Here is a 26,602-nt window from a genome sequence, read left to right as displayed (position 1 = left end):
TGTAGGCATTGTATGCAGACACGCCCGCAATGTTGTAGAAAACCACGAAGGGCCATTAGGCAGTCTTGCGCTGGCAGCTATATGTTGCTGTGACTTTGTCAAGATTGTCAACTCCTCCTTTGGTGGAGTTGTAATCCAGGATCATCTGCGTCTTCATGTCCTCTCTCGTGCTCAGAGATGCATCTGTGTGCATCATGCTCATCACAAGAACATTCTTGTTTCTCTTTGGGCAGTAAGAAACAAGTGTTGTTTTCTCTGAGAAAGCAAATTTTGAGGAATGCAGAGGTCTTCCTTGCTTCTTCAGAATCACACGAGGAAGTTCTGGCTTTTTTTTTCTGACTGTTCCCAACATAGTCAGCTCTCTCTCCTGAAGTTCATCTCCAAGACGGTAGGAGGTAAAGAAGTTGTCACATGCTATGTTATGAACTGGATTTCGCATCACAGGCGGCCCATATTTTGATGCCATATTTTGCAGGCTTGTTTGGAATATACTGTCGGAAAGGACAGCGTCCTCTGAACAGAATGAGGCGCTCATCGACAGTGACATTGGGGTCAAGATTATACAATAAAGGCAGGATTTCGACCGATTTATCCCAGACATCTCTGATCACTGGAAGCTTGTCTCTCTCTCGTCGACCAGCTCTGGTGTCACGGTTGTCAAATCGGATCACACGAGAGCTCATGTGAAATGTCTCCAAAGACACTGTTGCTCGGAAGATTGGCCTTCCATTCTCTTCATTCCATAAATTTGCAGTTGCTTCACCCTTTGACCTGTATACTCCAACACCAGAATTCCAGTGTAAGCATGCTAGTCAGTTGGATCCAGTGGCTTCCATTTCTCTTGAAAAACACACCTCCCCTCTAAGTTCATCATGTCGAGGATTATCTTCTCTATGGGTGGGGATATGAAGAGCTGAAATGCTGATTCAGTATCATCAATTCTTGTTATAGCAAATCTTGTCGGACCAGGAGTCATTCTGATGACATTAGAAGATGACAATCTGCCTCGACTTTGGTGTGGTGATGCTGACCATTTTATTTCACCATCTTTATATGTCCATGTCCCCTGTGTGGATGACGATTGTTGCATTTCTTGGTTTTCATCTGATGAAGGGACACGGCAGACTCATCCTCTGAATTCTCCTCATCGTGGGAAAATTGACAATCTGGATCATCAATAGCATTGTCCTCTGGCTCTGAAGGATCCTCCGTCTCTGAAATCTCTTCCTCTGCATCACTGTCCCAGTTCATAAGCTGTGACACAACCTCTTCAGATGTAAATCGTCTGGAGCTCATTTTTGGTGTATTTCTCAAAGAAAGGGCATGGAAACAGTGACAAGAACAGGGGAGAGAAAGTCCCTCTTCCACCATACATGGTTCTGAATGGCTATTCAGAGGCAATCAAAATAAAGTAGATCAAAGAGACATGTTTATTTTGGATATTTTTGAACAGCCACTTTGTGTCTGGGTCAAAATGGCCCACAATATCATCTTTGTATACAAACTCTATGCAGACACTCCACAACACATCAAAGTGTTCAGATTTTACACAGCAGTTCATGACCCTAGATGAGGAAAAGTTATAAAATTTCATGCACTTTGCACTTTGGCCAACACAAAAATTGAAATGGGTCAAATTGTCCCGCAACATAATACAAAGGGTTTGAAAAAGTGGTGCAGAAGCTTCAATTCAATGTTCAATTTTTTTGGTCATTTTTTTATTTGTATGCATGCATAACAGGGACTTTTATGACTTTCTCAAAGTCAGAATGCAAGCTTGAGCAGAAAGCTCAAACTGCCAGTCACTCTGGTACTGCCACATTCCAATCTAATGGCTTCACTTACATATGAAACATAAGAACATGTACATAAGAAAAGGAGGCCTAATGAGTTGTAAATTACCCCAGCAGTGCCATTTGGCACCCTCCAGTCAGAATAAGAGGTGGGAGATAAGGCTGGATTTTCGATTGTTAAAAAACACTGTCAGTGTGATTCGTTGCGTCAGCGCATCATTTATGATGAGATATTAAATCTATAATAAACATAATTTTACAGATACTCATAATAAGGAAGGGAAATGCAACTGTTTTATCAAACCATTACAATATAAATATTACAAATAATTACGTTTGAGATGATTCCAAATGCGTTCTCCGCCTAATGAAGCATATGAAAGAGAGAGAAAAAAGCTGCAGCTGCAGAAAATTCCTCTGTGATTTCAGAAGGGATTAGAGGTGGTTTCATCAGCCAGGTTCTGAGGGTAAGTGATCATCCGCTACGAAGTAATTATTTTATATAACGCAGCGTCCAGCAGCACAAAGCGCAGCATCCAGTGGAACAAAACGGGTCACATTGGCACAATGAATTGCGCGGCAGTGCGGGGGTTAATTGTGTGCAAGTATAAAGGCGCCTTTACCTGTTTACTGACTGTGGTTGAACAAATGAAAGAATCAAGAAACACAAATGTGACAATGCCAATTAGATGTTTAATGACCACCACGTGAAATGTGTGGAACTCGGAAAGTTTATGAAGCCGTGTGAAGACCGAAGCAGTTGTGTGTCACTTCTCCTGAAGCAGACGGTTTGATTCACAATCTCAACAGGAACAAATAAAAGAATGAAGAAACACAAATGTGACACAAAAAAATGAAAATCATAATCTCAACGCTCCATCTTAGATTTTCTCATATGTATACACACACACACACACACACACATTATACTGTCACAGAACAGCTGGACTTACTTTCTGATGGAGCCGCTGTTTGAGTGCGTTCAGGTGGGCATCCCGGTTCTCCTTGCTGACCTCCATCTTCTGAAGGAGTTTCTCCTCAGTCTTCTTGCTGAAGTTGTAGTTCTCCTCACAAGCTTTATGGAGCACCTCCTGCTCGTGCTCCCTCTTCTCGGCCAGCTGCTTCAGCACCAGCGCCTTCTGGGACTACAACACACGGAAGATCCAGGTGAGGTCCAAATGGGCAAGAGGGACATGGAGTTTGGAAGATGACAGAAAAAATGGTTAGGTCCCTATATACGAGGTCTGTCAGAAAAGTATCCGACCTTATTATTTTTTAAAAAAACCATATGGATTTGAATCACGTGTGATTGCGTCAGACAAGCTTGAACCCTTGTGCGCATGCGTGAGTTTTTTCACACCTGTCGGTTGCGTCATTCGCCTGTGAGCAGGCTTTGAGTGAGGTGTGGTCCACCCCTCTCGTCTATTTTTTATTGCGAATAAATGTCTGAATGATTTGGAGCTTTGCTGCATCAATTTTTTTCCAGAAACTGTGAGAGACCTCCAGGTGGACACCATTCGAAAAATTAATATGGCTTTCAGGGACGATTTTATGGGGATTAAACAGATTACGGGGTGTTACTGCCGCTTTAAGGACGGCCCACAACTGCTGAGAGTGCGGCGCGCTCCCAGCCCCCATCGACAGGCTGACACCCCGCACAAACAACCAGAGCATTTCCAATGTGAAAGCTTTGTTGATCCGGGACCTCGTCTGACTTTCACAAAAAGGCAGAAGATGTGGACATCAGCACTTTTTCCGGCACATTCCACCGTTACAGGAGTTTTTTTCATGGAAAGAAAAGCGGAGGGACGCGCCACGGCTCCGTTCATTATGCGGGACAAAACCACCTCGGTGTTGGTCTCTCAGGACAGCTTTCAGGTGGATTGCAGACGGATTCCGGTTGCTCGTGTGAATATCCGATTGTGATTGTGCATGAGCTGGACATGCCAGAACATGTCCCGTGAGGCTTCATCACGGCGTTGCTTTGCGCCGAACGGCTGCACCGTGACACACGGAACTCCTCCGCACGTCTGTCTTAATGTGCCGGACAAGTGCTGATGTCCACATCTTTTCACGACTGGAAAGCAACCGGAATCCATCTGAAATCCACCTGAAAGCTGTCCTGAGAGACCAACACCGAGGTGGTTTTGTCCCGCGTAATGAACGGCTCCGTGGCGCGTCCCTCCGCTTTTCTTTCCATGAAAAAAACTCCTGTAACGGTGGAATGTGCCAGAAAAGTGCTGATGTCCATGTCTTTTCCCAATTCCTGTGCTAGTCAGATGACATACCGGATCAAGACAGCGTTCAGTTTAAAAATGAACGGCACATTTCACTGTTACAGGAGTTTTTGTCATGGAAAGAGAAGCTGCTCCACCGCGCGTGGCGGTGCAGCCACTCGGCACAAAGCAACGCCGTGATGAAGCCTCACGGGACATGTTCTGGCATGTCCAGCTCATGCACAATCACAATCGGATATTCACATGACTGGAAAGCAACCGGAATCCGTCTGAAATCCACCTGAAAGCTGTCCTGAGAGACCAACACCGAGGTGGTTTTGTCCCGCGTAATGAACGGAGCTGTGGCGCCTCCCTCCGCTTTTCTTTCCATGAAAAAAACTCCTGTAATGGTGGAATGTGCTGGAAAAAGTGCTGATGTCCACATGTTCAGCCTTTTTGTGAAAGTCAGACGAGGTCCCGGATCAACAAAGACAAACAAACAAATGATCTGGTTGTTCCAGCAGGTTGTCAGCCTGTCGATGGGGGCTGGGAGCGCGCTGCGCTCTCAGCAGTTGTGGGCCGTCCTTAAAGCGGCAGTAACACCCCGTAATCTGTTTAATCCACATAAAATCGTCCCTGAAAGCCATATTAATTTTTCAAACGGTGTCCACCTGGAGATCTCTCACAGTTTCTGGAAAAAAAGTGATGCAGCAAAGCTCCAAATCGTTCAGACATTTATTCGCAATAAAAAATAGGCGAGAGGGGTGGACCACACCTCACTCAAAGCCTGCTCACAGGTGAATGAAGCAACCGACAGGTGTGAAAAAACTCACGCATGCGCACGAGGGTTCAAGCTTGTCTGACGCAATCACACGTGATTCAAATCCATATGGTTTTTTAAAAAAAATAATAAGGTCGGATACTTTTCTAACAGACCTCGTATTTAGAGACAACATTTTTGTAGTTTGACCTGCGTATCACAGTATACGAGGTCTCTTAGATAATAAACCGACCCTTTTATTTTTTTTTTAACTATATGGATTTGAATGACATGCGATTACACCAATCATGCTTGAACCCTCGTGCGCATGCGTGAGTTTTTTCACGCGTGTCGGTGACGTCATTTCCCTGTGGGCAGGCCTTGAGTGAGATGTGGTCCCGTCCTCTCGGCTGAATTCCTTTGTTTCACACGCTGCTCGAGACGGTGCGCGTTGCTTTATCAAAATTTTTTCTGGACCTGTGAGGAATATCCGAGTGGACACTATTCGAGAAATTACGCTGGTTTTCTGTGAAAAGTTTAACGGCTGATGAGAGATTATGGGGTGTTTCTGTCGGTGTAAGGACTTCCCACGGAGCGGGACGTCCTGCAGCGCTTCCAGGCGCTGTCGTCGGCCTGTTTCGAGCTGAAAACATCCTAATTTAAGGCTTAATTCACCCAGGACATCGTGAGAGAACAGAGAAGATTCAGAAGAGGCCGGCATGAGGAATTTATGCGGACATTCCACTGTTTAAGGACATTTTTTTAATGAAAGACGTACGCGCAAATTCGCCGAGTCGTTTCCGTGATGACTCGGCAAATCTGTGTGCGCCGCGACAGGAAAAACACCTCCGTGTTGAAAACCATTTGTAGAATTCAGGCGGCTTTTAATGGCTTTCAACAAGTGAGTAACAGAGAAATTGTTTAACAGCTTGGGCATGTTCCAACTTGCCCGTTAAGATTTCCAACGGAGGTGTTTTTCCTGCCGCGACCCCCTGCGGTCGGGTCCAGCCCGACATGCGACTCTGCCCGCACGTTCTTTCATTACAAAATGACCGTTAACAATGGAATGTGCGAATAAACTCCTCATGCCGACTTCTTCTGAAAGTTCTCTGTTCTCTGACGACTTACTGCGTCAACAGAGCCTGAAATGTGGAAGTTTTCAACTTGAAACGGCGAGACGCTGCCGCCTCGAAGCGCAGATCGCCGTCAGGCGCTGTGGACCGTCCTTAAAGCGACACTACCAGACCAAAATCTCTCATCAGCCGTTAAAATTTTTACCGAAAACCAGCTGAATTTATTGAATGGTGTCCACTCAGTTGTGCCTTACAGTTTTGAAAAAAATTTTATCAAACAAAGCAACAGTCTCTGAGCCATTCCTAAACAATGAAAAAAATCGACGAGCGGGTGGACGACTCCTCACTCAAAGACTGCCCACAGGCGAATGACGTAACCGACAGGCGTGAAAAAACTCTCGCATGCCCACGAGGGTTCAAGCATGTCTGATGTAATCACACGTGATTCAAATCCATATGGTTTTTGAAAAAAATAATAAGGTCGGATACTTTTCTAATAGACCTCGTACTGGAGTTCAAACAAACAATGCAAACAGTCAGCTTTGAAACTGGGTGAACGCTGCATGAACTATCAAAATCAGGTCTCATTTTTGAGGCCCTAAAAATAACTGGACAGTCTTCTGAGCTGTGCGTTATCCCCTCATAACGTTCTTTGCACGTTAACAGATGTAACATGTAGCTGATTTTAAGTGTTACATATTTGTTGGAGTTCAGAAAAGTTATTAAATTTTGCATGGGTTGACAATGAGACAGTGTAGTAAATCTGTCTCGAATAGGACACCTTCCAAAACTGTGGCCTTGCATAAAGGAGAGAAATGAGGGAAGCCACCAAGACAGCATAACTCAGACGGAGCTCCAAGCTTTGATGGCTGATTGCTGAAACATATATTTTTAAATTATTGTTTCTCCAGCTTTATACGAGAGTGCCACAGACATTTTTTTTTTTGAAAATAAGGCTACAAAAATCTCCCATGAATATAGAGCAGATGACTCACTGAATAAGGAGCAGGCCTGCCAATATTTAGATGTGGGTTTGAATCCCGCTCATGCTATCTGTCTGTGTCCTTGGACAAGACACTTAATCTGCATTATCTCAGTCCACCCAGCTGTAACTGGGTCCTCGGCCTTGGTTGGAGAAGTAAATGTGTAACATCGCTGCAAAGTGTTTTGAGATCTCTTAGATGGAATACTGTAGAAATGCAGTCCTACCTGCAAATCCAGTTGTGACACTGAATTTAAATTGAATATTGAATATATATATTCAATATTATATTATTAATATATATATATATATATATATATCAAATCAAATCATATCAATTTTATTTATATAGCGCCAAATCACAACAAACAGTTGCCCCAAGGTGCTTCATATTGTAAGGCAAAAGCCATACAATAATTACAGAAAAACCCCAACGGTCAAAACGACCCCCTGTGAGCAAGCACTTGGCGACAGTGGGAAGGAAAAACTCCCTTTTAACAGGATGAAACCTCCAGCAGAACCAGGCTCAGGGAGGGGCAGTCTTCTGCTGGGACTGGTTGGGGCTGAGGGGAGAGAATCAGGAAAAAGACATGCTGTGGAAGAGAGCAGAGATCAATCACTAATGATTAAATGCAGAGTGGTGCATACAGAGCAAAAAGAGAAAGAAACACTCAGTGCATCATGGGAACCCCCCAGCAGTCTAAGTCTATAGCAGCATAACTAAGGGATGGTTCAGGGTCACCTGATCCAGCCCTAACTATAAGCTTTAAGCCCAGGTTACACAAAGATGGTTTTGTTGGCGGGCAGTACGTAGACTGAAGTTCGCGGTAGTTCCGGCTGTTTTCGCGCTGGAAAGGGGCGGAGCATTTCACCAGCGTTTTGAGCGCCGTACTAGCCGCAAATGCGCGGATAAAATGCCGCTAAATCCGTAGAATAAAGCGGCGTATCCTTTACAATCGCAGGTTAAGATGCACGTGAGAACAGCGGTGTTCTGTTTCCGCCGATAATACCCTGTGTACCACTGGATTTATCCAGGCAAATCCTGCGTTACTCCAGGAACTTTTGCATATAGGCACCGCCCCCAGAGTATAATAGGCTGAAGCAGCTGTCACTGCAGAGGGAGGGAGCTCATCTCTCAGCCTTTTATTTTCCTTTCCTTTTCCCCTCCTCAACGTGTTGCTCGTCTCCACTACAGGGCTCTCCTCTGCTTCTGAACCAGACCTCTTGGTAAGTCCTTGCCACTGCCAATTTTCTTTTAGGAGGCATACTGGAGCTTCTCTGCAAAAATATCTGGAGCTGGCCGCGAGTGAGAGGCCTGCATGCAGCGCGCTAGCGTTTGTATATTGACCGTCGCCTATCGGCCGTTTGGAACACCGTTAACCGGGAGGTGGCGTTTAGAACGACATACTGTCCGCTAGCGCCACTGTTTTGTCTGCCTCTGTCTGGTTAAAACGCCTTTGAGGACGCCGATGTGGGCTCTTTCGCCGTTTTACACGCCGTTGGTTAGAGATACAACGCCGGCCGCCAATTACGGCGGTGTAAACTGTGGCACTACAGGAAGGGGCGGGATGAAACGGCAATTAAAAAGTATCAAGCGCCGTTGTTTGGGTTGTCTCCGTCATCACGCGAATTCTCAGGGAGCGCTCCCAGAATTATTCGACATGTTGAATAATTTTTTTCGACGATTCCCGGTAAAGCTGGAACTAAGCCACGCCCCTAGTGCCGGCGTTGACAACGGCGTTTAATCCTTAAGACGGCCAAAAACTCTTCCAGGATGCTTCCGGGAGCTCTTACCGTCTATGTGTAAACAGGGCTTTAGCAAAAAGGAAAGTTTTAAGCCTAATTTTAAAAGTAGAGAGGGTGTCTGTCTCCCTGATCCGAATTGGGAGCTGGTTCCACAGGAGAGGAGCCTGAAAGCTGAAGGCTCTGCCTCCCATTCTACTCTTAAAAACCCTAGGAACTACAAGTAAGCCTGCAGTCTGAGAGCGAAGTGCTCTATTGGGGTGATATGGTACTATGAGGTCCCTAAGGTAAGATGGGACCTGATTATTCAAAACCTTATAAGTAAGTAAGTCCCTTCGGCTGCTCCCTTGTTTTGCACTCGGGGTCGCCACAGCAAATCCACGGTGGATCTGCATGTTGAATTGGCACAGGTTTTACGCCGGATGCCCTTCCTGACGCAACTCCACATTACATGGAGAAATGTGGCAGGGGTGGGATTTGAACCCGGAGCCTTCTGAACTGAAAACAAGCACATTAACCACTTGGCCACCACCCCTGACCAAAACCTTATAAGTAAGAAGAAGAATTTTAAATTCTATTCTAGAATTAACAGGAAGCCAATGAAGAGAGGCCAATATGGGTGAAATATGCTCTCTCCTTCTAGTCCCCGTCAGTACTCTAGCTGCAGGAAATAAATGCATGAATTAGTTTTTCAGCATCACTCTGAGACAAGACCTTTCTAATTTTAGAGATATTGCGCAAATGCAAAAAAGCAGTCCTACATATTTGTTTAATATGCGCATTGAATGACATATCCTGATCAAAAATGACTCCAAGATTTCTCACAGTATTACTAGAGGTCAGGGTAATGCCATCCAGAGTAAGGATCTGGTTAGACACCATGTTTCTAAGATTTGTGGGGCCAAGTGCAATAACTTCAGTTTTATCTGAATTTAAAAGCAGGAAATTAGAGGTCATCCATGTCTTTATGGCTGTAATATATTCCTGCAGTTTAACTAATTGGTGTGTGTCCTCTGGTTTCATGGATAGATAAAGCTGGGTATCATCTGCGTAACAATGAAAATTTAAGCAATGCTTTCTAATAATACTGCCTAAGGGAAGCATATATAAAGTGAATAAAATTGGTCCTAGCACAGAACCTTGTGGAACTCCATAATTAACCTTAGTCTGTGAAGAAGACTCCCCATTTACATGAACAAATTGTAATCTATTAGATAAATATGATTCAAACCACCGCAGCGCAGTGCCTTTAATACCTATGGCATGCTCTAATCTCTGTAATAAAATTTTATGGTCAACAGTATCAAAAGCAGCACTGAGGTCTAACAGGACAAGCACAGAGATGAGTCCACTGTCTGAGGCCATAAGAAGATCATTTGTAACATTCACTAATGCTGTTTCTGTACTATGATGAATTCTAAAACCTGACTGAAACTCTTCAAATAGACCATTCCTCTGCAGATGATCAGTTAGCTGTTTTACAACTACCCTTTCAAGAATTTTTGAGAGAAAAGGAAGGTTGGAGATTGGCCTATAATTAGCTAAGATAGCTGGGTCAAGTGATGGCTTTTGAAGTAATGGTTTAATTACTGCCACCTTAAAAGCCTGTGGTACATAGCCAACTAATAAAGATAGATTGATCATATTTAAGATCGAAGCATTAATTAATGGTAGGGCTTCCTTGAGCAGTCTGGTAGGAATAGGGTCTAATAGACGTGTTGATGGTTTGGAGGAAGTAACTAATGAAAATAACTCAGACAGAACAATCGGAGAGAAAGAGTCTAACCAAATACCGGCATCACTGAAAGCAGCCAAAGATAACGATACGTCTTTGGGATGGTTATGAGTAATTTTTTCTCTAATAGTTAAAATTTTATTAGCAAAGAAAGTCATGAAGTCATTACTAGTTAAAGTTAAAAGAATACTCGGCTCAATAGAGCTCTGACTCTTTGTCAGCCTGGCTACAGTGCTGAAAAGAAATCTGGGGTTGTTCTTATTTTCTTCAATTAGTGATGAGTAGTAAGATGTCCTAGCTTTACGGAGGGCTTTTTTATAGAGCAACAGACTCTTTTTCCAGGCTAAGTGAAGATCTTCTAAATTAGTGAGACGCCATTTCCTCCTTGCATGGTTGACGTCATACTTGACCAGTCTTTCTCACTGTGTTTTGTACAGTAACACTACCTCTAACCTTAGTGGCATGAAATTTGGGGTTCCACAGAGGTCTGTCTTAGGCCCCCTGCTTTTCTCCCTTTATATATCACCCCTTGGGCACATATTGCGGCGCTTTGGGATTACCTTTCACTGCTATGCTGATGATACTCAGTTATACATGCCAATAACTGCTGGCAATCTCAGTCACATAAAATCCTTAGAAGACTGCCTTGCATCAATGAGAAGCTGGATGTCTAGAAATTTCCTACCTTTAAACTCTAATAACACTGAAATTATGGTTCTTGGTCCAGTGAGACATTGGCATCAATTTCACCAGTTAACGCTTAGCCTAGGTTCATTTGTCATACATCACACTGACAAAGTTAGGAACCTTGGGGTAATTTTTGATCCTACATTGTCCTTTGACCTCCTCATTAGAGATATTACAAGGACTGCTTTCTTCCACCTGCAAAATATAGTGAAGATTCATCCCATCCTGTCTATGGCTGATGCTGAGACCCTGATCCATGCATTTATCTCTTCTAGATTGGACTACTGCAATGTTTTATTTTCTGGTTTACCACATTAGGGCTCTCCAATTGGTTCAAAATGCTGCAGCCAGACTTTTGACACAAAACAGAAAGATTGACCACATTACACCCATTTTGGTATCCCTTCACTGACTTTCTGTCCCAGTGAGATCAGATTTTAAGGTTCTGCTACTAGTCTATAAAACTGCTCACAGACTGGCATCTCCCTACCTAGCTGACCTAATTAAATCCTACTTACCAGCCCAGGCTTTGCGTTCTCAAGGTGCAGGACTACTTTGTGTCCCTAGGGTGAATTCTGCGGGTCATAGATCTTTCTTTTATTGTGCCCCTGCTCTGTGGAATGATCTAATTTAATTAAAATGTAAGAAAATAAGGAAATGCATCATAAAACAGGTATAACTGTAAAATAATTAAATGTATAAAGCAAGCTTTTCCAAAACTACAGTGTACTATTTATTTGAATTTCATTAGAAATTTAACCTACTCAGGTCAGTTTACACATCACATCTGTTTGAACAACACATTAGCTCCACTGAACTCAGCCATTTTCATACCAGACTATCCCACACATGCAGGGCAGAGTTTCACTGTGTGTGTATTGCTATGTACTTCTTGCACTGGCTGCATGTATATTGTGTTTTTCTGTCCATCTTGGGTCCACACACTTCACAGACTAGTCCTGGCTGCTGAAGGGCTGGTCCTGAGGCTCTTTCACACTTCAGAGCTGGCTGATACTCATCCCACTCTACAAACTCAGTGTCAGACTGTGAATTTTTAAAAATGTGATCCTCACATTCTGAATTTTCTTCCTCTGTATCACCATCAAAACCCTCTGTCTCTTCCAGTATGAACTCTAAGGCATCCTGAACAGAGAATCGCTTTGCCATCTTGATCAGCTGTGGTATGGAACCATGATGACAGAGCTATTTATAGTGTCAGGTCCCCAAGATTGGGGACAGAGGGTGAAATGTGTGGGAACGTGGGTGCAGTCCCCGCACAATGTTGCAACCTTGTGTGGGAACAGTGGGTGCTCACACCAAGGGCCCATTCACCTGCTTCACTTCGCTCTGCTCAGCTCCACTCACTCACTCACTTATAGGCCCAGATAGAATAAAGGGAAAGGGTGCAGAGGACCTATGATCTCCACACTTTCACTAGCCCTCGGTCCAGTGGACCCGAAGACCCTTTATTTAATATAAATGTGAAGGGGGATATACATGGCGGCGTCACTGAAAATGTTTTTCTGATTTATGTTCCTCACAGAAAATGAGCCAAGGCCAATGAATCTTAGTTTGAAAAAAATAATTATTTGTATCATTTTTCTTCAGCTAAAAACTGAAAATGGGTCCGACAGTCCCGAAGACCTTATAAGGGTTAAAACTGACTTTATAATGATGTAAGAGGTTTCACCTTGTCATCTGATGGTTAATAATCCCATTAATCCATTTGAGCTCTTTGGATGAAGAGACGCTGCTGAGCTCCGAAATGACGCATGCGCAGTGAAGGCAGGGTGGACCAATTTTTAGGGGGAACCATTTTGTCTGCGACACCGGATCTGGATTAGCAGATGTCAGAATTCTGATTGCTCTTGTTTCGAGTATAAGATTAACTTAGAAAAATAACGCAACTAATTTCTTTAAGTAAAGTCAACCTAGACTTAACCTTAAAAACGTAGTTATCTTTACTTGTATAAATTGGTCTTAACCAATTCGGCGCCATAGGCAAGAATTTTAATTGAGTCTCCACAGATTCTTCATATTATTGTGGTGAGCTGTGTGGAACGACAAAGACCAAGCCGGAGCTTTGGTCTTTTCTGCACTCTGCCACGAAGAGATGCTAATATTTTTTTTAAATGACACAGAGAGAAGACATCAAACACCCTACAGTTTACACTTCAATCGTGTTATGTGTGAAGGGGCCCTTAACAAAACCACTTGCTTGGTGTCTCATTTGCTGTTTTTTGTCAGAAGGTTTTTGGTAAATTTTCTTGACAGTGTGTAAAGCCCTGGTTGCACTGCACTAATGAACGACACCAAAGCCAAAACGAAACAAGAAATCTGGACTTACATTGACTTTCGGAGACATCATTCGTCAGATTTTTCAAACTGTTGAAAAATGTGAAGGAATCATGCCGACAACCTCAATTTGTCCGTATTCCGTTTTGCTTTCTGTCTTGAAGGTTCGTCATCATTTGCGTAGTTCCTGTACCATACCAGCGTTCTGTTTGATTGTCGTCCAACTTTGTCTAGCCTCCAGTCTCTCTCTCACTCTCCAGAGTCTCAATGTCTCTGGCTGCGATGTGCATGTGCACACGTTGTCAAGACAGTGGAGCTGCAGGTGGCTGTGGATAGCATAGACTCGGTGCAGAAATGATCACACCGCTGGCGCTTCATTTTGATTTTGTTTTAAAGCGTCAAGGTTGCATTTGCTTCATTTTTCTTTTGTTACTTTTCATTTTGTTTTGTTTTATGCGCTCTGCACTTGCAGGCTTTTCGGTGATGGGAGAAGTCCAGGCTCATTCATCCACGTTTTCCCTATGATTTGTGACTTTGGGACTTTTTTCCTTCATTCAGCTAACGCCGTGTGCCGTGTGACCCTAACTGACACCATAAATCATTTTTTACAGTGTACTTCCTACATGCTCTTCTCAGTGTGGGATGTTGGTGTGCAGTCTACCTTTAAGGTAGATGTGGGCGGTGCCAATATGGCCTTGAAAGCTGGAGCGCACACAGTGCACTTTCATACACACACCACTTGGAGTGGGTTTTGGGTGGCGGCGAGCTGTGCACTGGTGTGTGACTCTGTTGGGGTAAGTTCTACGCCAAATGCTGGGCATTCCGGGCAGTGGTCTGGCCTGTGTGAGGGATTTCTTCCTGGTTGTTGAGAGGGCGTGCAGTCGGACATGCTCTGTGGGTTCGGAGCTCTCTACTGTGGTAAGTCCGTTCACTGTCTCGCTGGCTTGGCGCGCTGTGTTATGGGTGATGTTAAATTCTGCTTTAGAACCTGGGTTGTTACGGAACCTCGTCGTCAATTCCGTTGCAGCTCTCTCCCCTTGTGCTATCTGCGGGTGTGCGCACCTCCACAGGCAGGTAAGACACCAACCACACAGGCAGGGTTAATGTAGTAGTAATGTAGTAATTCATACTTATGTTTCCCATTTAGGCATGAAGAACCACTGATGAGCTGCCACTTCCTAGTAAAGGGGCCGTTGCTTTGTTTATATTGATTCGACTGGTTTTCAGCAGCCGTGTGTGTATTGCTTCTCAGAAGTGTCGCACCCTCTTCTGGTGAAGTCGTGGCACATGCTTGGGACCGGATTTGCATCACCTGACTGATAGGGCTGCGTTTATTTTGTCTTAATTTTGTGTATGATTGCTTTGTTATTTTGTTGGTTCATTTGCTTTGCTTGTTGCCATTGGATGGTTTGTTTGGCAGCATTTGTGTTTTATTTAGTTCTGTTCTGTCTTTGCTCAGTCCATGTTAATCAGGGTTAAAGGTGAATTACTTACCCTGATTGGAAAGTGCAATCTAATGAAACTGGTTGAAAAGAAAACAGTGAAATGTTAAAGGTTAAATGTGTTTTTAGTGACTTGTGCAATTGATGTAACTGTAGGAACAATTTGTATATAATTGTAAGACTTCTTTTAGAATGTGTAAATAAATCTACCTTTTGATAACGCACCTCTTTATTTTCTGTACCTAGCATAGCCTTTTGGGATAATTTCCTTCCCTCAATTAGTCAAAACCACTCTGCTTTTCCACACCTGGCATTGTTGGCAGGACAGCAATCATAATTAAATCCACTCCGCTTGGTCACATCAGGTATATGCAAGTACATTCCCCTCTGAGCGACACTTTGGTCTGTGCGCTGAACGGACAGGAGCATGGCAATTGTTGACATCTCTGGACCTGGACATCAGAGCTGCAGAACACACACCGTGTGTTGATGGACATGCGTGTGTTTGAGTGCTTGCTGTACTCACACTGGAAACATAAAAACATATATCGCTTGTGACGGGCTGGACAGAGCGCAATCTGACAGGTCCAGCTGGACCAGGGCATCAGTTTATGTGGACACGCAGCAGGCAATCTGAACGTCATGTCTGTCTGACAGGACAGTGAGCAGGACCATATGACAGGCCAACAGTATGACAAATATGCCACTTTCAGCCACATATCAGCAGAAGTACACCGTAGCAAACACTGTTTGGTCAGTTATCACAGCGCTTTTTTTCCCCCTTTTTTAAGAAAATACATTTGTCTGCTTGTTGATTAAAGACATTTTACACTCCATTTATAAGACAGTGATTGTGATGCAATGGTAGAGTTGCTGTCTGGTAATTAGGACGTGGGTTCAAATCCTGTGAATGTTGTGGGTTTTTTTTAAACCAGGGTTATTTAACCATGGATTTCTATATTACACCCCCCTTTATGTTTTATTTATTATTAATTATATTATTATATATTTATTATATATAATATTCTAATATTGTGACCGTAGGGCCTTTGTGGCCGGGACGGCGGTGGGATCGAACCCTGGACTGCTCGCACTAAAGACCAGAACTCTACCAGGTCAGCCAAAGGGGAATTCCCCGTTAGCCAAGCTAGCGGGAACGTCTTTTCAATCCGGACTTCATCTTGCTACAATATGATATTATTAATTATACAGCTGGTTTTTATTTTGTTTTCCTCCAAATCAGCAGCACGATGTGTTGCAGCTCATCCCATGGAACACAATGGACAGACACTGTCGCGTCGTACAAACCGCCGTGCGTTGTGCACACCTGCTTGTTGGCGCAATGTTTTGCGGTGCGCTAATTTTGAACGGTTTCGCTGTTTTTATCCAAATGTCGTCCACACTTTGCACTATGTGTGAAGGGGCCATTAATATTTTCATCACTCGAAAAGACATGCCATCAGATCTCTTGTGGCTCGTCTCTGTATTTAAAAAAAAAAAAAAAAACAAACAAAAAAATGTCAGTTTCTTTGTGATTGTTCTTAGTGATGAGGAGTTTGAATCTTGTGGTATGGCCCCTGTATTTCTGCTATCTGTCTTCTTTGAACAGTGTTCATTGGACCAGTGGATTCATTCTATTCCAGGACATTTGAAATGGTTAATATTGGCTTTGCCTAGTGTTGGTGCAATGCTTCTAATTGATTTTTTTTCCCTTCCTATCTTTGCTTCAAACGTTTTTTTTTTTCCCCACAGACCGCTTTCTGGTCTTCATGCTGTCATAGTTTTTAACAAATCCTACAGTCTTCACGGGTAAAGATTTGTACAAATGTTGAGTAATATTTTCAGAATGTAGATTAAAAATAGTTTTGAAATGACTGTACTTCCATTGAGTTATTGAATGTCACTGCTGGCTTTTGTCCTCTTGCGATAACTATGATAACTACACTCAACAAAAATATAAACGCAACACTTTTGGTTTTGCTCCCATTTTGTATGAGATGAACTCAAAGATCTAAAACTTTTTCCACATACACAATATCCCCATTTCCCTCAAATATTGTTCACAAACCAGTCTAAATCTGTGATAGTGAGCACTTCTCCTTTGCTGAGATAATCCATCCCACCTCACAGCTGTGCCATATCAAGATGCTGAGTAGACACCATGATTAGTGCACAGGTGTGCCTTAGACTGCCCACAATAAAAGGCCACTCTGAAAGGTGCAGTTTTGTTTTATTGGGGGGGATACCAGTCAGTATCTGGTGTGACCACCATTTGCCTCATGCAGTGCAACACATCTCCTTCGCATAGAGTTGATCCAGTTGTCAATTGTGGCCTGTGGAATGTTGGTCCACTCCTCTTCAATGGCTATGTGAAGTTGCTGGATATTGGCAGGAACTGGTACACGCTGTCATATACGCCGGTCCAGAGCATCCCAAACATGCTCAATGGGTGACATGTCCGGTGAGTATGCCGGCCATGCAAGAACTGGGACATTTTCAGCTTCCAAGAATTGTGTACAGATCCTTGCAACATGGGGCCGTGCATTATCCTGCTGCAACATGAGGTGATGTTCTTGGATGTATGGCACAACAATGGGCCTCAGGATCTCGTCACGGTATCTCTGTGCATTCAAAATGCCATCAATAAAATGCACCTGTGTTCTTCGTCCATAACAGACACCTGCCCATACCATAACCCCACCGCCACCATGGGCCACTCGATCCACAACATTGACATCAGAAAACCGCTCACCCACACGACGCCACACACGCTATCTGCCATCTGCCCTGAACAGTGTGAACCGGGATTCATCCGTGAAGAGAACACCTCTCCAACGTGCCAAACGCCAGCGAATGTGAGCATTTGCCCACTCAAGTCGGTTACGACGACGAACTGGAGTCAGGTCGAGACCCCGATGAGGACGACGAGCATGCAGATGAGCTTCCCAGTGACGGTTTCTGACAGTTTGTGCAGAAATTCTTTAGTTATGCAAACCGATTGTTTCAGCAGCTGTCCAAGTGGCTGGTCTCAGACAATCTTGGAGGTGAACATGCTGGATGTGGAGGTCCTGGGCTGGTGTGGTTACACGTGGTCTGCGGTTGTGAGGCTGGTTGGATGTACTGCCTAATTCTCTGAAACACCTTTGGAGACGGCTTATGGTAGAGAAATGAACATTCAATACACGAGCAACAGCTCTGGTTGACATTCCTGCTGTCATCATACCAATTGCACGCTCCCTCAAATCTTGCGACATTTGTGGCATTGTGCTGTGTGATAAAACTGCACCTTTCAGAGTGGCCTTTTATTGTGGGCAGTCTAAGGCACACCTGTGCACTAATCATGGTGTCTAATCAGCATCTTGATATGGCACACCTGTCAGGTGGGATGGATTATCTCAGCAAAGGAGAAGTGCTCACTATCACAGATTTAGACTGGTTTGTGAACAATATTTGAGGGAAATGGTGATATTGTGTATGTAGAAAAAGTTTTAGATCTTTGAGTTCATCTCATACAAAATGGGAGCAAAACCAAAAGTGTTGCGTTTATATTTTTGTTGAGTGTATTATTCCAGCGAGGCCCAGGTGAGAATTGTAATTCCAATAGTCATGACGATGGAAGGGTAAGTCTCACTAAATATGAACATTTGCTTTTTCTTTTTTAAATCCAATATTGCTGTAACAGCATCTCTTACAACATTTAACAAGTTCTCCACCTCTTACTTTGTCCACACGTCCCATGCTGTGTATTTTAAAATGTCATGTGACCTGTTACAGCAAAAATAAAAAGAGTTTCCATTCCAATTAGAATCTGCCTAATGTATTTCATGTTCCACCCCAACATCCCTGATTAATTCTGCAGCCCCTTTGCACAAACAACAACAAAAAAAGACTCATGAAAGAATGACTTCAAAGTTTTGAATATATGTAATGCTTGACAGTAAAAACTAATTAAACAAATTGCCAGTAATATGACTGCAGACACTGATAGGGTTGACCATTCAAACCCGACTCACTGATTTCTTCATGATATGACTTGAACAGCGTGGGTTGATTTTGACATCTGAACCAGCCACTGAACCTACAGCACACTCCCTTTACATAATCCCTCAGCTAATATCAGTTTTAATGAGTCATATATTACCTTTTGGATTGAAAAACAGAACTGGTTTCTATTTCTTTGCAGCACTTTGCTCGGTATCATCTGTGTTTCATTTGGTGATTGAATTTCAAAAGAAATGAGTCATTATGCTGGAGCCAAGCAGCAGCAGCCTTGGTCAACACCAGGACTACAAACTGACAAACCCACGCATTTCAAAGTAGATGCACCTTCAAAAACACACATTTGTTGAGCGTAGAGATGGGACGAAGTCACCAGCAAGTGACTCTCAAGTCATCAATCTGCAAGTCTCAAGTCAGCTTAGTGGTATGACTTGAGACTTGACTTGGGACTTGACTTGAGACTTGCAGATTCATGACTTGAGAGTGACTTGCTGGTGACTTTCTCTCACCTCTGGTTGAGAACAGAGGTGCCCAAATTGTTTAATTGGAAAACCCATAAAATAATCTGGAAGATGAGCCACAGGTCAGACGTAAACACTGATGAGGTGCAAAGCACATAAAATTATATTAGATTGGATAAGAAAAAAAAGAACATTCTAACACAAATCAAAACTTCTAAATAAAAAATGATTATTTTTGTTTGTGTGTCTTTGCACATCTGCTCCTAATACATCCTCAATCTGGCATCTACTTACCATCCAGCAAGTGGCAGACATGTCTAAAGGATATTACACAGGCCAAACAAAAGTGATTGATTTTTTTTTATTTTGATTGATCTCGTCATTCAAAGTTTACCATTTGTGGAAGGATTAATCACCATCATATGCCCTTTTATTGTGGTGACTTACATGATGCTCACATTTATTGTTTTTCAGTTATTGTGATAGCAAATGGGAAGTGACGGATATATTCGCTCACTCAGTTGCCCATTTTCTCACTGCATTTTAGACAGCACATTCTGAGCCTTTCCCATAGCCTTGGAATTGAATGTGTTTATTTTGTTTTTTAGCACTTTTATTTTGAGCACTTTCTAAAGAGTATATATTTAAACGTGTTCTTATGCTTTGACCTTTCACCTTGTGACAAAACAGTCCCGCTGTCATTTTTTTAAAGCAGCCTCAGATTTTCTGTGTCTGTTTTCTGCACCAATAACATATTTTTAACGTATATTTTATAAATCCTGGATTAAAGTTGTTGTAATCCAGCTCTGAGCCTTAGTGTCTGTTGCATTCACAGACAAGAGTCGTCAAAGCTGCTCGGCAAGTTTAGCTCAGTTTACGAGAACAACAAACAACTGCTGCGCCAAGCAACAACTGTCCAACAGATTGTTTGAGAACATTTAGGAATAATTTGCTTCAGTCAAAACACAGAAACTATCACATGGTCCTCCGACTCACACAAACCCTCAGCAACTGAAAGAATTCAAACTTGGACAACAAGTCGGTCAGCTTCAGTTTTCACAATGAAAATATTTTGGCTGTGGGACTCTTTCCTGGAAAATGTCAAGGTTGCATATTTGCAATTCCGATTTTCAAAGCTGCTACAAACAGAAGACATTCACTTTTAAACATTCAAACTTACTAAAATCTGACTCAATCAAAAACCGTGAAACTAAAATCTAACAAATTGACTTGGACAATAACAGAAATCTACTGTGAACCATTCTGAGGAAAAACAAATTAACATCAAGGATTCTATATCATGACATCATGTTGTGACGAGGAGAAAAATATGCAAATCAACAGAAAGTTGTGGGATGTCCTCATTACAACACTCCGCCCCCTCATGATGTACATTTGTGTTATTACTTTTATAACAATTCTGATGTTACATTGTATCATGGGGACTGGAACACAGCTGCTGGCCGCCATTAGTGAGCACTTTTCATGTTCCTTATGCAAAATCTGTTTGTTTGATTAGGAAATGTACATTTTAAGTAAGTGCATTTGCCAAACGGCTTCGCTACACCTTCTCTCTCCACAAAAACCTGAGGAGATGGCATGCATCTGCATCTGCATGTACTGCTGCATATGTGAAGAAAACAGGAAACAACCTTAGAACATTTGGCCATACGCAACACACCACAGGACAAGAAGCATCTAGTGACAAGTTCTGAATACATCAGAACACAGTTTTTAAGAATCTAAAAAACCAAACAAACAGTTACATGACAGAGCGCTTGTTTGCGCCCCAAAAGACAATCACAATTTTTTGTCTTTACCAAAATAAACACCAATAATAAAAGGATATACAATAATAATACAATAATAAGTGCATCCAGAAAGTATTCACAGCGCTTCATTTTGTTATGATCATTTTCATTTTCCTTATTCCAAAATAGAGTAAATCCATTTTTTCCCCTCAAAATTCTACTCACACCACCCCAAAATGACAACATGACAAGTTCTTTTTTTTTTTTTTGCAAATTTATTAAAAATTAAAAAACCAAGAAATCACATGTACATACGTATTCACACCCTTCCCTTAGTACTTTGTTGATGCACCTTTGGCAGCAATTACAGCCTCAGGTCTTCTTGAATTTGATGCCACAAGCTTGGTGCACCTATCTTTGGGCAGTTTTGCCCAAAGATTATGGTCTTTGCAGCACCTCTCAATCTCCATCATGTTGGATGGGGAGCGTTGGTGCACAGCCATTTTCAGGTCTCTCCAAAGATTTTTCAGGTTCAGGTCTGAGCTCTGGCTGGGCCACTCAAGGACATTCACAGAGTTGTCCTGAAGCCACTCCTTTGATATCTTGGCTGTGTGCTTAGGGTCATTGTGCTGTAAGATGAACCGTCACCCCAGTCTGAGGTCAAGAGCTCTCTGGAGCAGGTTTTCATCCAGGATGTCTCTGTACATTGCTGCATTCATCTTCCCCTCAATCCTAACTAGTCTCCCAGTTCCTGCTGCTGAAAACATTCCCACAGCGTGATGCTGTCACCACCATGCTTCACTGTAGGGATGGTGTCTGGTTTCCTCCAATCATGACACCTGATATTCAGAAGAATCAGAATCAGAAGACGTTTCTTGCCATTGCCAGTGAACAGGATTCACAGACTAGGAATTTGCTTCGGTACAATGGTGCAACATTAAGAAGAGATAAAATACTAAGATAAAATATAACATATGTGTCAAAATAAGATAAAATATAAGATTAAAAAAAAGAAATATGAAATATGAAAGGCTGTGTGCAACAGAAAAACAGCGAAACAGAAAAAACAGTGCAGTGGGAGGAGTGCAATTAAAAACCAAAGTACATTGTCCAAAGTGACCCGTGATAAAATGATAAAGTGACAGAGTTAAGCTTAAGGTGACTGCGTTATGAGGAGTTCATGAGTCTAACGGCAGAGGGGAAGAAACTGTTCTTATGGCGGGAGGTTCTGGTCCGGATGGACCGTAGCCTCCTGCCCGAGGGGAGTGGTTTGAATAGACCACGTGCAGGGTGAGAAGGGTCAGCTGTGATCCGACCTGCTCGGCCCAGAGTCCTGGAGACGTGCAGGTCGTGGAGAGATGGAAGGCTACAGCCAATCACCTTCTCAGCAGAGGCCACAATGCGCTGCAGTCTGTGTCTGTCCCTGGCTGTGGCCCCGGCGTACCACACCGTGATGGAGGAGCAGAGGATGGACTCGATGATGGCCGTGTAGAACTGCACCATCAGCTGGACAGGCAGCTTGGCCTTCTTCAGCTGCCGCAGGAGGTACATCCTCTTCTGGGCCTTCTTGATGAGAGAGCTGATGGTTGACTCCCACTTGAGGTTCTGGGTGATGGTGGTGCCGAGGAAGCGGTGACAGTCCACAGTGGTGATGGGGCTGTTGGTGAGGGCGAGGGAGAGCGGGAGGGCTGTGGCTTTCCTGAAGTCCATGATCATCTCCACTGTTTTCTGTGCGTTGAGCTCCAAGTTGTTGCTGCTGCACCAGGTCACCAGCCGGTCCACCACCCTCCTGTAGGCAGACTCATTCCCATCCAAAATGAGTCAGATGAGGGTGGTGTCGTCCGCAAACTTGATGAGCTTTACAGAGTCATGGCTGGAGGTGCAGCAGTTAGTGTAGAGGGAGAAGAGCAGAGGGGAAAGGACACAGCCCTGTGGAGATCCTGTGCTGAGAGCCCGAGTGTTCGAGACATTTTTTCCCAGCCTCACACGCTGACTCCGGTCCGTCAGGAAGTCTGTGATCCACCTGCAGGTGGAGTTGGGCACGTGGAGCAGAGAAAGCTTGTCCTGGAGCAAAGCTGGAAGGATGGTGTTGAATGCAGAGCTGAAGTCCACAAACAGGATCCTAGCGTAGGTTCCTGGGGAGTCCAGGTGCTGCAGGATGGAATGCAGGGCCAGGTTTATGGCATCATCTACAGACCTGTTGGCTCTGTAGGCAAACTGCAGGGGGTCCAGGAGGGGGTCGGTGATGGACTTCAGGTGGGATAAAACCAGGCGTTCGAAGGTCTTCATGACTACAGACGTAAGAGCCACAGGACGGTAGTCATTAAGTCCAGTGACGCGTGATTTTCTGGGGACTGGAACTATGACTGAGGACTTGAAACAGACTGGAACATGGCATGACTCCAGGGAGGTGTTAAAGATCTGTTATGTGTCGACGCGGGTTGAGGAGCGGACCTGCGTCTGACAGAACCCAGCGCTAAAATAACCAGAAAGCGGTTCCAATAACAAAAACAATTTATTTTTTCACCCTCTGGTGCATAATAAAGTGTAGAAACTAAAACAGCATCATTCTGGTGGAGTGAAGGCTGGCACGCTCTCCAGCGCCCAAAAGGATCGAAGCCCGGCGCTTCTGGACTCACTATTACCACCAAACACCCCCCAGGTGGACACGACAAACCGACTCTCTGTGAAGGATAGAAGAGGTGAGGTAAGTCAGCAGTTACAACCAATATCCTTCAAAAGACACACACCATCAGCAACACATTCAGGTCTGTATTTTAAGCTTTATGCAAATGAGCAGCTTCTCACAACAGGTGGAGGATCACTTGTCCGCACGCCACAGCAGTGAGAAGTGAGCTGCACAATTATCATCACAATTCAAATCTACTGCGTAACAAAATACCAAGTTACTATCAACAAGTAGTCAAACCATTAATCACCTCTGATGTGTGCTGACAGCATGTGTCCCTCACCCTTCCTGCTTCACAGGCTCGATGTGTCAAACCCAGGCGCGGTCCTCAGCGTCTCACAAACGAACATCACAAGGTCGAGTTCCCGGCAATTCTGCTTGAATCACACATGGCTTAAATGCATAACGCCATCTAATTATCAGCTTCAGCTGAAAGTCTTTAAGGTTGCATGTGAGCACCATCCACAGGTGCTGCACATGATGTTGATGAGGGTGTGAGCACCATCCACAGGTGCTACACATGATGTTGATGAGGGTGAAGGACTCTTCAGCCAGCACCTTCTCCACAGACAAATCAGTTTTCATGCCACCTGGAGAGCAAAGAAAAGAAAAGAACACCAAAATGTCCAGCCACACCCCCCAACACACAACAAGATCCCCGTGAAGACTGGGGCCAGCTCATCAGCGCAGTGTCTCAGGGTGGCAGGAGAGACACAGTCTGGGCCCGGGGCCTTACGTGGATTCAGCCTTTTGAAATGTCTCCTCACGTCATCCTCTTGGACCGAGAGGGCAACAGGGGGAGTGGGGAGGGCAGCAGTGAGAGGGGAGAGGTCCAGAGTGTTTGAATATCCAGTTGTGTGGGGGTGGGGAGGTGTGAGTCCTTGTCTTCAAAGCGTGAATAGAAGACGTTCAGGTCGTTGGCCAGCTTCAGGTCGTCAACAGAACGAGGTGCTTTGGGCTTGTAGTTGGTGATCTCTTTCAGCCCCCTCCACACAGAGGCCGAGTCGTTGGCAGAGAACCTTTGCTGCAGACGTGAACTGTACATGGATTTAGCCTTTGCCACCTCCTTGCTAAATCTGTACTTTGCACCTCAATAGCTGTCTCTGTCTCCTTCTCTGAAAGCCACCTCTTTCTGCTCACGGAGCTGCTGGAGTTTAGGTGTGAACCAGGGCTTGTCATTGTTATATCTCACCCTGGTACGCTGTGGGATGACGCTGTCTTCACAGAAATGAATATATGACGTCACAGTGTCCGTGTAGTCATCTAGACTGTCTGTTGAAGCCTCAAACATATCCCAATCCGTGGTGGCCAAGCACACGCGTAGCTCCTCTACAGCTTCATTGCTCCACACTTTAGACGTCCTCACAACAGGTTTAGAGAGTTTAAGTCTCTGTCTGTATGCGGGGATCAAGTGGACCATCACGTGATCTGAGAGTCCCAAAGCTGCACGGGCCACCGCCCGGTAGGCGCCGCTCACTGTCGTGTAACAATGATCTAACGTGCTCCCTTCTCTGGTCAGGCATTTAACAAACTGTTTGTATTTTGGTAATTCCTGACTGAGATTCCCTTTGTTAAAATCACAGAGTCCGGAAAGTCTCTCTCCACGCTCATAATCTGATCCGCGAGCGCGCGCTCGGCCTCATGCATGTCCGCGCTCGGTGGAATATACACAGAGCAAAGTATGAAAGAGTTAAACTCACGTGGAGAGTAGAATGGTCTGCAGTTTATGAGGAGATATTCCAGAGAGGGACAGCAGTGTTGGGAGATCACAGTCACATCGGATCACCAGGCGTTGTTGATATAGAAGCAGAGTCCTCCACCTCTTGTTTTTCCACCAGAGAGTGCTCGGTCTCTGTCTGCGCGGAGGAGTCGGAATCCCTCTAGCTGGAGCGCGCAGTCCGGTGTCTGTGCATTTAACCACGTCTCCGTGAAGCACAGTACACAAGATGAGGAGAAATCTCTATTCTTCTTCATCAGCAGTGCCAGCTCATCCATCTTGTTGTGGAGTGAGCGGACGTTGGAGAGAAATATCCCAGGTAGGGGCGTGCAGGTGCCCCTTCGTCTGAGGCGCACAAGAGCTCCAGCTCGTTTTCCTCTCCGCCGTCGTCTCACTTTTTTGGCCAAAAAGTGAATCAGTTCAGCTGCAGGCACTAAAAAAACTGGCGTAATGTCCGTGGGTGTTGATGATTTGATGTTTAGAAGCTCCTCGCGGGTGTAGGGACATGATGACACACGATTCAGAGCACCAGAATACCAGGGCGCCTTCACGTGGCGCCATCTTGGAAGGGAAATAACGGGAAATTCACGCCAAAGAGTTCAATCGTCTCATCAAACAATAGAATTTTGTTTCTCATGGTCTGAGTCCTTCAGGTGCCTTTTGGCAAACTCCAGGTGGGCTGCCATGTGCCTTTAACTAAGGAGTGGCTTCCGTCTGGCCACTCTACCATACAGCCCTGATTGGTGGATTGCTGCAGAGATGGTTGTCCTGGAAGGTTCTCCTCTCTTTACAGAGGAATGCTGGAGCTCTGACAGAGAGACAATCAGATTCTTGGTCACCTCCCTGACTAAGGCCCTTGTCCCGTGATCGCTCAGTTTAAATGGGTGGTCAGCTCTAGGAAGAGGATGGAGGCCACTGTGCTCATTGGGACCTTCAAAGCAGCAGAAACATTTTTGTTGGATTTTATTGTTGCGGATGTTCTTGTTGACTTTCTGTTGTGGGAGGGGTTACACACTGGTGTCCAATTTTCAATAAAGGGCCAGGTCGCTGTGTGAAGAGCACTCATGAAGGCCAAATGTAATGAAAGGCTGTGGGTTTGTTTTCCCCCTGTGTTACCGACGTCTCCAGTTCTTTTTAAAGATGACAGCTCCGACAGGTTATGGGCCCAGGAAGGAGTTTGGAAGCTGATGGAACCATTTATGTTTTAAAAGAGATGAGAAAATTGTGGGAAACTAAGTTTTTGGCCCACTTGCATTGCT

At 44.2% G+C, this 26,602-nt stretch overlaps 1 protein-coding gene across 1 annotated transcript in view; it reads right to left on the bottom strand.

The window, feature by feature from the left end:
- stmn3 (stathmin-like 3) overlaps window positions 1-26,602 on the bottom strand; it is an 81,387-nt gene that overhangs the window by 19,168 nt on the left and 35,617 nt on the right. The window contains exon 4 of the mRNA XM_034167313.1: window positions 2,743-2,938. Within this exon, the coding sequence (XP_034023204.1) occupies window positions 2,743-2,938 (196 nt within the window). The remainder of the gene's footprint in view (window positions 1-2,742; window positions 2,939-26,602) is intronic.

This window comes from Thalassophryne amazonica, chromosome 3, assembly GCF_902500255.1.
Source record: "Thalassophryne amazonica chromosome 3, fThaAma1.1, whole genome shotgun sequence".
In the NCBI taxonomy this organism is placed as follows: Eukaryota; Metazoa; Chordata; class Actinopteri; order Batrachoidiformes; family Batrachoididae; genus Thalassophryne; species Thalassophryne amazonica.
The sequence above is the reverse complement of the archived record's forward strand: the minus strand, read 5'-3'. Positions and strand labels throughout refer to the sequence as shown.